The sequence below is a fragment of the Anastrepha obliqua genome, chromosome 6, assembly GCF_027943255.1.
Source record: "Anastrepha obliqua isolate idAnaObli1 chromosome 6, idAnaObli1_1.0, whole genome shotgun sequence".
NCBI lineage: Eukaryota > Metazoa > Arthropoda > Insecta > Diptera > Tephritidae > Anastrepha > Anastrepha obliqua.
The window spans coordinates 39,657,733-39,669,909 of NC_072897.1; the positions used below are offsets into that span (position 1 = coordinate 39,657,733).

Below are 12,177 nucleotides of genomic sequence, written 5' to 3' on the forward strand. Positions count from 1 at the left end.
GCGGATTTCCTCCACCAATATCCCACCACCAGCAAATTGCGCAATTAAATTAACTATTGCTTCTCTTTATTTTTTCTGCATATCGTTAATAGTAATTAAACAAATCAAAAACACGAAAAAACAAAAATGTTCCACCAAACCAATTTCTACCACCCTTCAAAAAGCTGATTGTCAATTTTGTAGGTAATCTGCCATATGTAAACAGGTAAACTAATTTTGTGGCTTTATTGCCAATTACTGCATATGTGAACGTACTTTTAGAATATAGATTGCCTTGAAATATTGGTTTATCAAACATACAAATAGAATATTTCGATCGCTTATACCGTGTCCGACAGAAGTCTACATACACGCCTCTCTTTCGTTGCTCACAAAGCACAAACACTTTGCTTAAAAATGTGTTTATGCAATTTCATTTGAAATCTTTTTCTAATCGACTTAACTAAAACAAATCCATTTAACATAACACAACACAGTTATGATAAAAAACGCAAAAACAGCGTTGACAAAAGTGTACATATAAAACCGGTTTCCTAGCTTGTACTCTGATATCCTATGTTGTGATAACGGTAAAATACCGTTTGTCTATTTCTTTCCTTTTCTTATGTTTGTTGCTTTGCTCATATTGATTTTAGTTGCATTTTGAATACTTAAGCATCTACAATGGCTCCTCGAAAAGAAATATCAGTTGACGTTAAAAATTTAGTTATTCAGCACAGGAAAGAAAAAAATCAAATGGCGAAATTTCAAAAGTCTTAAACTTAAGTCGTCCAGACCATTGTAAAAAACTTTAAAAATAGTGGTTTCACCGAAAATAAGCCGCGCAGTGACCGCCTTAGCATACTATCTCGCAGAGGCGTCAGCTTGAATCTAAAAGAAGTGGACAAAAATCTAAAAGTTTCTGCTCCGAAATTGCCCGGGGATACAGCAAGCTCATTCAACAAGTGTGTTCATCCAAGAACAATTCAAAGAGCTCTGAACCAAAACGATTTTCATAGTAGAACACCACGAAAAAATCCACTTTTTTCTGAAAAAACCCGTAAACTTAGCCAGGAGTTCGCCAAAGCACACATGGAAAAGGGATGGATTTTTGGCAAACAGTTTTGTTTACAGATGAGTCGAAGTTTCATTTATTCGGTAGCGAAGGAACAGCAAAAGTGTGAAGGAAAAAAATACTGCGCTGAGTCCAAAGAATTTGGTTTCAACAGTGAAGCATGGTGGCGGAAATATAATGGTTTGGGAAGCTGTTGCTGCATCCGGAGTTGGAAGATTAGTATTTATTCAAGGTAATATGGATCGTTATTTATTGAAGGTAATTACGATGGATACAAATCCCTATTGGAAGTCAATCTGAAATCTTCGGTGGATGATTTAGAGCTTGACTCAGGTTGGATCTTTCAACAAGATAACGATCTAAAGAACATAGAACACATTGTGAAGGATTGGCTGCTTTACCATGCTCCAAGCGAATAAAATACACTACCGCAAAGTCCAAATTTGAATGTTATTGAAAATGTTTGGGAAATTTTAGATCGAAAAATTAGAAAAAATCCGATTTCAAGCGCTTCAGTTTTCAAAGAACGACTAATAGAAGCTTGGATCAATATAACTTCTGCAGAGTTAACAAATTTAGTCTCCTCGATGCCACCACGGCTTCAAGCTGTAATTGAGGCTAATGGTGGACCAACTATATACTAAGAAGCAATATTACTTAGAGTTAACTAGAGTTAGTATACTGTATGCAGACTTTTGCCAATGTTCGTTTTAGGTGTTTTTGCCATAGCTTTGCTATTTTATGTTAATGTATGGATTTTTTTAAGTTTATAATGATTAGAAAAAGCTTTCAAATAAATCTGTGTAAGCACATTTCAGTGGAGTTTTTGAACTTTCAATCCAGTGGAAATGGGGGGTGTATGTAGACTTTTGTCGGTCACTGTATGTATGTGTATACCCGCATACTTGTGCCCAAGTGTACTATAATTTGTTTACATAACGGTTGTCTATAACAGTATAAAGGAATCGATATAGTTACAGACACACATATGCATGTATAAATACCAAAATTCTCACAACGATGAAAGGAAATTTAATTTTACCCTTTGTACAAGATAGTTTGGTATTGAAAATGGGCGAATGGGCCTGTCATATAACGACCATTTAGGAAAAAGAAAAAAAAACCTGATAACTGCAAGTAAATTAAATTTTTGGTAAAAGGGTGATGCCACGCCAAAATTTGGGTATCTCTACAACGACTTAATAAAACTCGTACCAAACTTTGTACATATATTGCTCCTTACCTTAGATCCGAGGATATTACAATTTTATTCACTAATCGGTTGTATGTATTATTATTAATAGGGTGTGTAGTACTGGTTGTAAGTAACAGCATAATCTGTCTGATTTTAGTGAAACTCGGCACAAATATTGCCCTTTATCCAAAGAAGTTTGGTATTGAAAATTATTGAAATCGGTCAATAAACACGCCCACTTAAAATTTAACGGTAATTCTCAAAACAGAAAAATGGGATATCTCTGTTATAAATCAAGCCAAATTACTTTTATATGAAATACCAATGTGAACCCGACAAATAAATGAAATTAAAAAAATTAAAATGTGCTTTGCCTATATTTGGGTAAATGTGTGTATCTCAATAATGGATCAAACTTGGTACACGTATTGCTCCCCTCCATATTTGGATCTGACAAAAATGTCATTTAGATTGGATAAAACCATGCCACTATGTATAAGGGTATATAGTATATATATGTATATAAACAACCGTTCGTCTGAAGTTTTAAACTCCTTGGCTAATAGCCCCAGCTGCTAGTTGCCTTACTACTGTTATAGATTTATTTATATTTATATTTCTTTTCATAAATAAATAATGGTTATAAGGTATACTTTTTATTGCCTGTGAGTTGGTTTGATTTTAAAAATAACAGTCAGTCTAAATTAAATTTTGCTAGAATGTGCACGGGTAAAGAAAGATTGGTCTGTGTGTATATATATTTTTGGGACTTTATTTTTATAAGATGTAGAAAAGATTATCGTTTCGCAAATAAAAAGAAATGGTGTTGCGTAACTCGACTTTTGAAATATTCCAGAGTCATTTGGTCAAGAGAATAATTCATGGAAAGTAATTTTGTTTAACATTGTGCTAACTAAAAGTGGACGCAGAGAAATTGATGCTAATGAATTTATATTAATACAAAATACCAAAGTTCAAAATGAAACGAATTGTAACACCAGATAAAAATCATGACAGATGCAACCGTTCATCAGGGAGCTTACGAAGTCAGTGTCAATGGGTTCACATTATTTTAATTACTTTGTCGGCTCTCGTGCATATCATATCATCTAACGGTAAGTAAAATCATGCGCATTCAAATAAGGGATTCACAAGTTATAAAATATTGTAGCGCTATTAAATCGTAATATTTTCCAATAGTGTAAAAGTTTTGTTGTTGAAAAATAGAACTGTGAGCGCAATGCATACGAGTTGTTATACATACATAGCTGCTCATCTAATTTCTATTTACTTCTATAGCTCTTCTGTGTAAAATGCAAAAATTTCGAGGTTCGGTGTGTTCAGAACTGCACTAATTTTTTAAGACTTTGCTTTATGAGACTATGTGAAACCCATATACATATATGTTCATGCATATAGCTCTAGGTGAAACGGCCTTGCCGGCAACAGATATATACTTTTCATTGAATTGCAAAATAAAATTCTTTAAAGATTAAGATAAAGGAACCTTATTCAAAAATATTTTTGATGGCCAGGGATCATTTCGATATTTCATTATTAAATTAGTATTCGCCTTTTCTCTCATATAATCGTTCGAGAGGTATAGCAGCACATTCTATGAACCCAATTTTCCAAAAGCTATTATTGTTTGTTAATATACCATAGATAGCTATCACCAAGACTGCTTTTGACACAATTACTAAACTTCCGGTGTAAGAAAGCGTAGCTAAATCATTCAACCTCAACCCAACGCAAGCCAAACCATCAAGCCCATGTATTCAATGTTAATTCACAAAAGTCGGTAAGCGTGGCTCCGTGGCATTCAAATTTAGCTGACATTTTCATAAAAATATATTCTCGATAGATGAGGTTTACCGATTCTGAAGCACTACATTTTAGCGTAATAATATGGCCACCGAGAATATAGTCATCGTCAGAAGTCCTTCGGTATGTGAGATAGCATCAAAATGGAGGGCACGTTTGGCCTAAGAACCTTTCACCATATTTTTATTATTATGATTTGGGAAAAGCGTGCTAAAACTGAAATGTTTCTTTTTATAACTACAACGAAATATTTATATGGTGACAACAATAATCATGTATATTTTGACTTGGTTTTTCCTACCTTGTCTAGATGAAATCGTCAGTCATATTAGAAAATGTTGCATAAGTGGTATTCAATATGCTGTTAAACAAACTAACTGCGAGAAATACGATTACCAAGTGACTACAATACCACCATTGTGGCGTGGACTCTGCCATTCAACTTACGGTGTTTGTTGCTCCCGAAAGTTGGAAGAACAATACTGTGTCGCGGGACGCTTAGCTGCTTTGCGAGGTTCACCCTGCGATGAGCAGTATAATACCACCGCATTCACAGATTGCTGCCGTGGCTGCCAGGTCGGATTAGCTGTCAAGGCCAGTAATAATGATTGTAAAAATGCCTTCTTCTCATATTTCCATAAAATGGAAACATATCATATTTGCTGTGACGGAAGAAGAGACAACTACGATTTTTTCGGCGGCATAATAGTTGATAACAACGATGCTGACCATGTGGGCAAAGAGAGGAAAGCCAATAACTATTTGAATGCATCGGAAGAAGAATTGGAGCCAAATATGAGTGACGAATTAATTGACAATGCCAGTGATGGAACAATCGTACTTCCGGTAGATGACGGTAAGTAAGACAACTAAAGGATCTCGTAAAGATGTAGTGCACAATTATGTTTGAATAATGCCTTAGATGATATATGCGGTAAAGTGCCAAACCTATGTGCGCATATTTGCGAAAATACTAAAGAGGCGTATCGTTGCAAATGTAATCCCGGACATAAGCTAGATGACAATAATGTGACTTGTTCCCGCATCAATAATGGTAAAATATATAAGCAAGCAATCAAGAGGTTTTAAACGTATAGAAACATATTACATATTTATTACAGAACTCAATTGAAAATAATGAAAAATAGCCATGCTAGATTGATTTAAAAGCTCAAAAAGTAGTCTAAAATTGATACAAATAATTATTGTTATGTAACGCTTAAACTAAAAATTGTAAGCGATTAGTGTAGATAGGTATTTTTATTTACAATCAAGGGAGATATACTTCTTTCATATATATGTAAGTAATATTTTTGACATCCGACAGGATCTAATTGTGTTTGAAGCAATTAAAGGTAGAATATAAAGGCAATAAAAATTTTCAAATTTTCAAAAATATTTAGTTTCATAGATTCAATACAGAAACAAATTAAACAAATTTAACTTTTTATATTTCATGAAGATTAACTTTCGTTCGATGTGTAAGGAGAATAATAATAACAAGAAGAACAGATATGTGCACCCATAAAATTGTTTTCCAATATGCGTATATGCGTGTCTTTCAACGCAAATTAGGCTTGCAATTTAGGCGTTCTTGTTTTTTAATATAATTAATCTATCGGAATCGACAAGATCATTCTTTATCGGATGCTTGGCCGAGCTCCTCCTTTTATTTATGTTGTGCGTCTTGATGTTTTCTACAAATGGAGGGATCTACAATTTTATACCGCTTCCGAACGGCAGATGATTTCTATAAACTTTTCATGGCAGAATCTTGCCATTTGAGAGATTTTCCACTGTCTGCCGCTATTAGAAAAAACGTTTTCTATCCATTCGGTTACGACGGTCGCCGTTTATTCAATTAAACAGTTGGAACTCTGAAATTATCCCAACTGAACATTTTTTATTCTTGAAAAATATACAACAGATTAGTTGTTTTTAATTTTTATTTATGTTAAATAGTTGATGGTTTATATGTTTATAAATCAAACTAAAATTATTTTGGCCGTATTTTATAAAAAAAATTCTTTAAATTCTACACGAACTTGACGCTACGAACTATAAGTATTATATAGTATGTATTTAGTAGTATTATTTTAGCATATTGTTAGTTTAAGGGTTACAAAACGATATAAAATTGGGTAGATTTCGGACCAATTTTTGAGGGTTTAAAACAATCTAGCATGACTATTTGCCACTAGAGAGGATTATTTTTTATGCAAATTTTATTTTTAAAACATGACCTATCCAAAAATGGTAGATGAAAAAAACTTTTGCACATATCCCATATTTTTAATTGGTGCTCTAATATATGCATATGTATGTACAATTATTATTCGTATCTAAAAGTTTAGTTCCAGAATTTAAAACGGTATTGCTGTCGTTCTAGTCATTAAGACTACCTGTTATAATTTTCGAAAATAATAAAATTCTAAAAGTTTTATTGTGATAATGAGTGCGTACATAGAGGATATTTCGATAACATTTTCGTATAGTACCAGTACAATTTCAGCAATCGAAAGGGGCCGAACCACACTATTTTTTGGCTTATCCACTTCACCGCGACTAGCTGAAATAAATACACTTCCAAGCTCTCTCCGCAAGACTACTACCATCGGGGTAGGAGGTTATTACAATTTCTATGTGTTGTAAGTCCGTGTTAGTCTTCATACCTGTCAAACGACAATGGTATGTAACCGATCCAAAAGAGGAAAGATAATTATGGTACCAAAATATATATGTATATCTAATGAAGTTTGCGAAAGCCATATCACTTATCTAAGGTTATCTACCAACTAACACTTTTGCTTTAGTAAATTATATACATTACTGTTTCAGATATGTCGCTAAGTATCAGAATAAGTAATATGAACTCCACGCATCCATCAATAACAAATAATATTTTCGTAAAATTATTCGTAGAACCCATTTCTGATGGGTAATGAGGTCCATCCTACATCTTAACACTGCATACTACGAAAAATTAGTTCACCATAGGGTGATATCTTCAAATTAGCCACTCGACAACTCTTTAGTGTCATCATTTAGTTAATAATAACAGGATAGTAAAGTTCGGCTTAAAGTTCTGGAGCGTAGTAATTTTTCCGAAACATTTATATGTACAAATAAACATTGCTAATTCACTAAATTAATATAATCTAATAAAATCAAAACAACCGACCGATATAGGGCATAACGTTGTCAAAGAATTAGAAGAAAATAAGGAAGGTGATGGCAATGAACATAACGAAAGCGATGTTAATTTCATGTCGGGAAGAGAATTGAAAGGAGGTGGAATTGAAGACAATAAGCTAATTTTTATACCGAACTCTATAAACAAAGGTGAATCGATGAGTTGCAGCAGTGGTTATAAATTTGACTTCGTAAACAAGAAATGCACTGATATTGATGAGTGCGCTAACAAATCAGACGATTGTAAAAGTATTGACTACTGTCATAATACGGTCGGTAGCTATCATTGCTTAAGTGTGAATTCGAAGAAGTGTGACCCGAACAAGGAGAAATGCGAAAATGAGTGCAGCGCCGGTTTTCATTACCATCATGATGTGTGCGTTGACATCGATGAGTGTGCGGTTGATGAATATGCGTGTGACAGCAGCCAGGTGTGCAATAATGAAATTGGCGGATATCGTTGTGATTGCAAGATAGGCTTTAATCTGGATATTACAACAAACGCATGTTTGGGTGAGTCAGTTTTTCGAGAACACAATTGTTTTTTCAAGTAAGTGTAATAGAGTATTCAGCATTGAGTAAGAAATAACAAAGGGTCATAGTCACTAAATTTTTGACAAACAATCTTTAGATGCGGTCGAACGGGTGGCAAGAAAATGAAGAGCGAAGGAAATCATCGTGAAGCAAGTGTCGTGTCGATTTGTATCCGCCCAGCACTAAGCAAACGTACGCTAAATGTACATCCATATGTATGTGCATATTTAAAAATGTGTGTATACTCATTCATCCATTGGTGCAGGGAACCTTAATGTATACAGAAGTGTCACGGGCTACGAATAGTGTAAATTGTCAAAAATGAAGTCTAACTGCCGCCGTGGTGTGGCGAAACTTTTAACAGAGCTGATTACCGTGAATTCTCTCTTTAGTATATTGGCTCTGCACAGTTTTTGGCGACTGTAGGAAATCAAATTGACGAATGGCCGACGGCATTTTTTAAGGCATTTGATTCTGCATTTCTATGTTCCCTTGATAATTAAAAAAAAAGAATTTTAATAAAATACAAAAGGATCAATTGTATCTTGTATGTATGCACTGAAGCGAATTATGCTCTAACCTATGTACATATTTATATTCTGAACTCCCAGCAAAACAATGCTTGTTAGTATACACATGTGCATGCACATGCAACTGCACACAAAACTCCACTCACTTTATTCCTCTAAATGCGTACATAGGTGGTCCAAAGCTAAAATTCTATGCCTAGCGACTACAAGAACAAAATGCATTAATATGCGCAGCCGTAGCGGCCATGATTCGAGTTGCCATGACGCTGAACAGTCTAAAATAGTCGCGGCGGCGCTGGACAGTTTCAACTATTGTACAGCAAAACAAAAAAACCAATTCATTGATAAGTTCGAGCTCATATTTCCATGAGCAAAATACTTTTATTCATAAAACGAGCCGCCCATACGCCAATTTTTGAAGTGAAACTTCTTTTGTCTCGAAGGATGAAACGCTGTGAGGAGTAAAACCATAGCGTTTCATCGATATGTGACGCTACGCCAGCGCCATCTGTTAAAAGCGTGGCGTGGATGAAACGCTGTGAGGAGTAAAACTACGCTAAACTACGTAAAACTCACGCTATGCCAGCGCCATCTGTTAAAAGACTGGCGTGGCGTGTCCTCGTGAATGTAATGCGGTCGTTTATTATTGCATTCTTATCGAATGTAATTTGTAAATATGACATTTGATTGACGGCCGCCGTAGCCGAGTGGGTTGGTGCGTGATCACCATTCGGAATTCACAGAGAGGTCGTTGGTTCGAATCTCGGTGAAAGCAAAATTAATGAAAACATTTTTCTAATAGCGGTCGCCCCTCGGCAGGCAATGGCAAACCTCCGAGTGTATTTCTGCCATGAAAAAAATCTGCTCATAAACATATCATAAAACAAAATGAAATAAATGTATAAAAAAAAAAAAAAAAAAATTTTCTTGTGATTCGAACCAAGGATTTCGGATCGGAAGCCCACATTGCTAGCCGCTGGGCTATCGCGCTGTGCTGTCGCCGCAAAATAATGTATCATAAATCTGTTTACCATACCAAAGACCATACACTTTGCGAACGCATTTCGGTGGAAACAGTTGACAGTTATCCCAAACACAATATTATTAGTAACGCGAGACGCGTCATAGAGTGTGTGTGTAGTTTTGAGCAAATCTTACAAACATATTTTGTTTTGTTGATTGATTTCTGTTAAATATGGCATCAAATCAACAAAAACGGAAACCGAAAACAGGTGCTGAACGGCAACGTGAGTATTTGGAGCGTAAAAAATTAAGAGCTACTGTTGAACACCGTGACAGGGAATCCTCCGGTTGTACGATAAGTGATAATTTGTAGTACCAACAACAAGATGCGGAACTACCATTGATGCAGTATTTCATTGATACCTTGATAGATTAGAATGTAGATCATTTTTTACGTATTTCAGTTACCATAAAGCCCTTGTTTCATTTTTGGAAAACGAATCCAATAATGATAATGACAATGCCGAGAACCAAATGTAATTGAGTACAATAAATTCATTTCTTTTTATATTAAAATAAATAAATAATTCTGTTTAATAAAATTCCATTCCATGCTTTCCATGACTTCTGCATGCATTATATTGAAATAATAGTTAAATTATTGATTTGTTGATAAAAGAAGTTTCACTTCAATCGTGCGGGTTCCGTGAACTACCACACACTTTCTTTTTCTCAATGATGACAAAAATTTACATCTAAGATTGAACATATAAAATCAAAATAGCCAATACTGGAATATTTCTGTTGAGTATTGCGCTTTCTATACTCTTCTAATATATCATATAATACACACATACATACATATATGTATGTATAATACATGCACTCATAATGTAGGATTTACTGGATTCTCTTTGTGTAAGTTAGATCTTTTTAAACAAAGATCTTAAAAAAAATACAACTAACGCGAACTTTTCTCGAAAAAGATCGCGGACAATGTTTGAAATAAAAATGCTTTCCGTTATCAAAACGAAGTTTATTCTTTAAAGTTCAAATACAGAGTGACTTAATTTTAGACAATATGTTAAACTTATCAACTACCTGAGCCAACAACAAATATGAATATGACTTGAATTCATATGTGCCAAGATATATCAAGAGTTTTCAACATATTTTGTGTTAACTCTTCCCCCTTTAAAAACGATTGCCCCCAATCGTTAGAAGTAGGGTAGGTCATCAATTTTTTGTGGCTTTGGCTCATATGATTTCGTTCTAGCAACCGAAGATTGTATAAATTTCATGTTAGGATCTATGATGTGGAGAATTACCTTTTCTTTTTTTCTTGTAAAAAGCTTTATCATGATAAGACATATAGTTAAAAGTATGAATAATGCATAAGTTGTATATTTGGTGATTGCAGAGTCTGACCTAAGCTCATGGATACGCTTGGTATTATTAATATGCAAGTGGTTTAACATTTCCAAGGATAATAGGTTTATGAATTCATCTTCAACCGGCGTTTGCTGAATTGTGGGTGGTGAAGCTTCCAAAAGTGGAAGTTGCTATAAAATTTGTCATTTATTTGCAACGTAACATTGTGGAATTTGATTAAAAATGTCCCATTAACTGTTTTGTTATTTATTGTCCCGATAAAATCATTGAGGAGGATTACACCTGAAGAAATATTTTCTATTTTAGGTTTATGGTAACCGTAAGAAATTGGACAAGATGAATTAATTCCGTTTAATAGCGGTGGGATGCAAGTATCGTTGGATATGTTTACCAATTCCTTATTCTTACAAATCTTAAAATTTTTCGTTGTAGTACACTCATTTTTTATGCCAAATATTTTATTACAATATTTTTCTTTAATATTTCATTAAACTTAGTACTTATGATTCTATTATTTTTCTTTATAGGCTTAATTATAATATTATAAAATTCTTCTCTACTAGTGAGCGGGATAATAATAACATATAAAAGTTTTTTCTGATTGTACAGAACCTTAATGCTTACAAATTCAAGAGCTTCTTCTATTTATGTAAATACAATATTGTCATTTGTTATTTTTTCTAATGCCACTTTTATTTCTTTTTTATATAACAAAAATGAGTTTATAATATTTTGTTTTGCCTATTGTATAGCATATTTAATGTTAGTTATTTCTTCTTTTGTAAACCTGAGCTTGATTTGCATAGTGAGTGCAGCCTCGTTTACGTAATCATTATTGTTCTTCATAACCTTGGATATTTGATTTGTTATTTGAGTAAGGTTTTCTAGCCTTTCTGTAAAAATGTCGTTTATAATGACTTGTTGGTTATTGCTTTGGATAGTTTGATCTAATGCGCATTTCACCATTTCAAAGTCGTCGTGATCTGGAGATCCGGCGATGTATTTCCAGGCAGTACCTATTATATTAATGGCTCTTTTTTTCCTGGATGATTCCACAGGTTCGATGGTTTCTAGGATATTGTGAATTTGGGATATTTCATGCATTAGGAGTGGGAAGAAGGGATTGGATTTTGGGATAATTTGTCTGATTTGGTTCTGTGCATCGTCAACAATGGATCTGTACTTGTCTATTTCTATGATGTGGATTAGTTTAAATGTACCGTCCTGTATTCTCGCTGGTCTATTAAAAATAGTCACAAGGTGTGACATCGTATAGTTCAAAATTTGCATCTCGGTTGCAGCAGAGAAGCAAATTGTCAAAAAGGTGATAAACGATTTCTCCCGGATCGAACTGTTTGATGGGCTCTCGGTTTTTGTTATGAATCCTTAGATCAGTTGTTTGTTTATCTTTTAGTCTTTGAATGTTGTCCTTGGTGTTGTTGTTGGTATTGTTGTTGGTATTGTTGTTTTTTTTTAAGTTGATTTTTCAATTG

The 12,177-nt window shown here is 34.1% G+C and overlaps 1 protein-coding gene across 4 annotated transcripts in view; it reads left to right on the plus strand.

The window, feature by feature from the left end:
* The first annotated feature begins 3,061 nt into the window (after positions 1–3,061).
* The window catches only part of LOC129249945 (fibulin-1), a 117,037-nt gene continuing 107,921 nt past the window's right edge, over positions 3,062–12,177 (plus strand). The window contains exons 1-4 of one of the 4 annotated variants that reach the window (XM_054889608.1): positions 3,063–3,364; positions 4,384–4,929; positions 4,996–5,127; positions 7,263–7,778. In XM_054889608.1, the coding sequence (XP_054745583.1) occupies positions 3,229–3,364; positions 4,384–4,929; positions 4,996–5,127; positions 7,263–7,778 (1,330 nt within the window). In that variant the 5' untranslated portion in view covers positions 3,063–3,228. Of the gene's footprint in view, positions 3,365–4,383; positions 4,930–4,995; positions 5,128–7,262; positions 7,779–12,177 lie in introns of all 4 variants that reach the window. The other 3 variants (XM_054889610.1, XM_054889609.1, XM_054889611.1) reach the window with 3 other exon arrangements.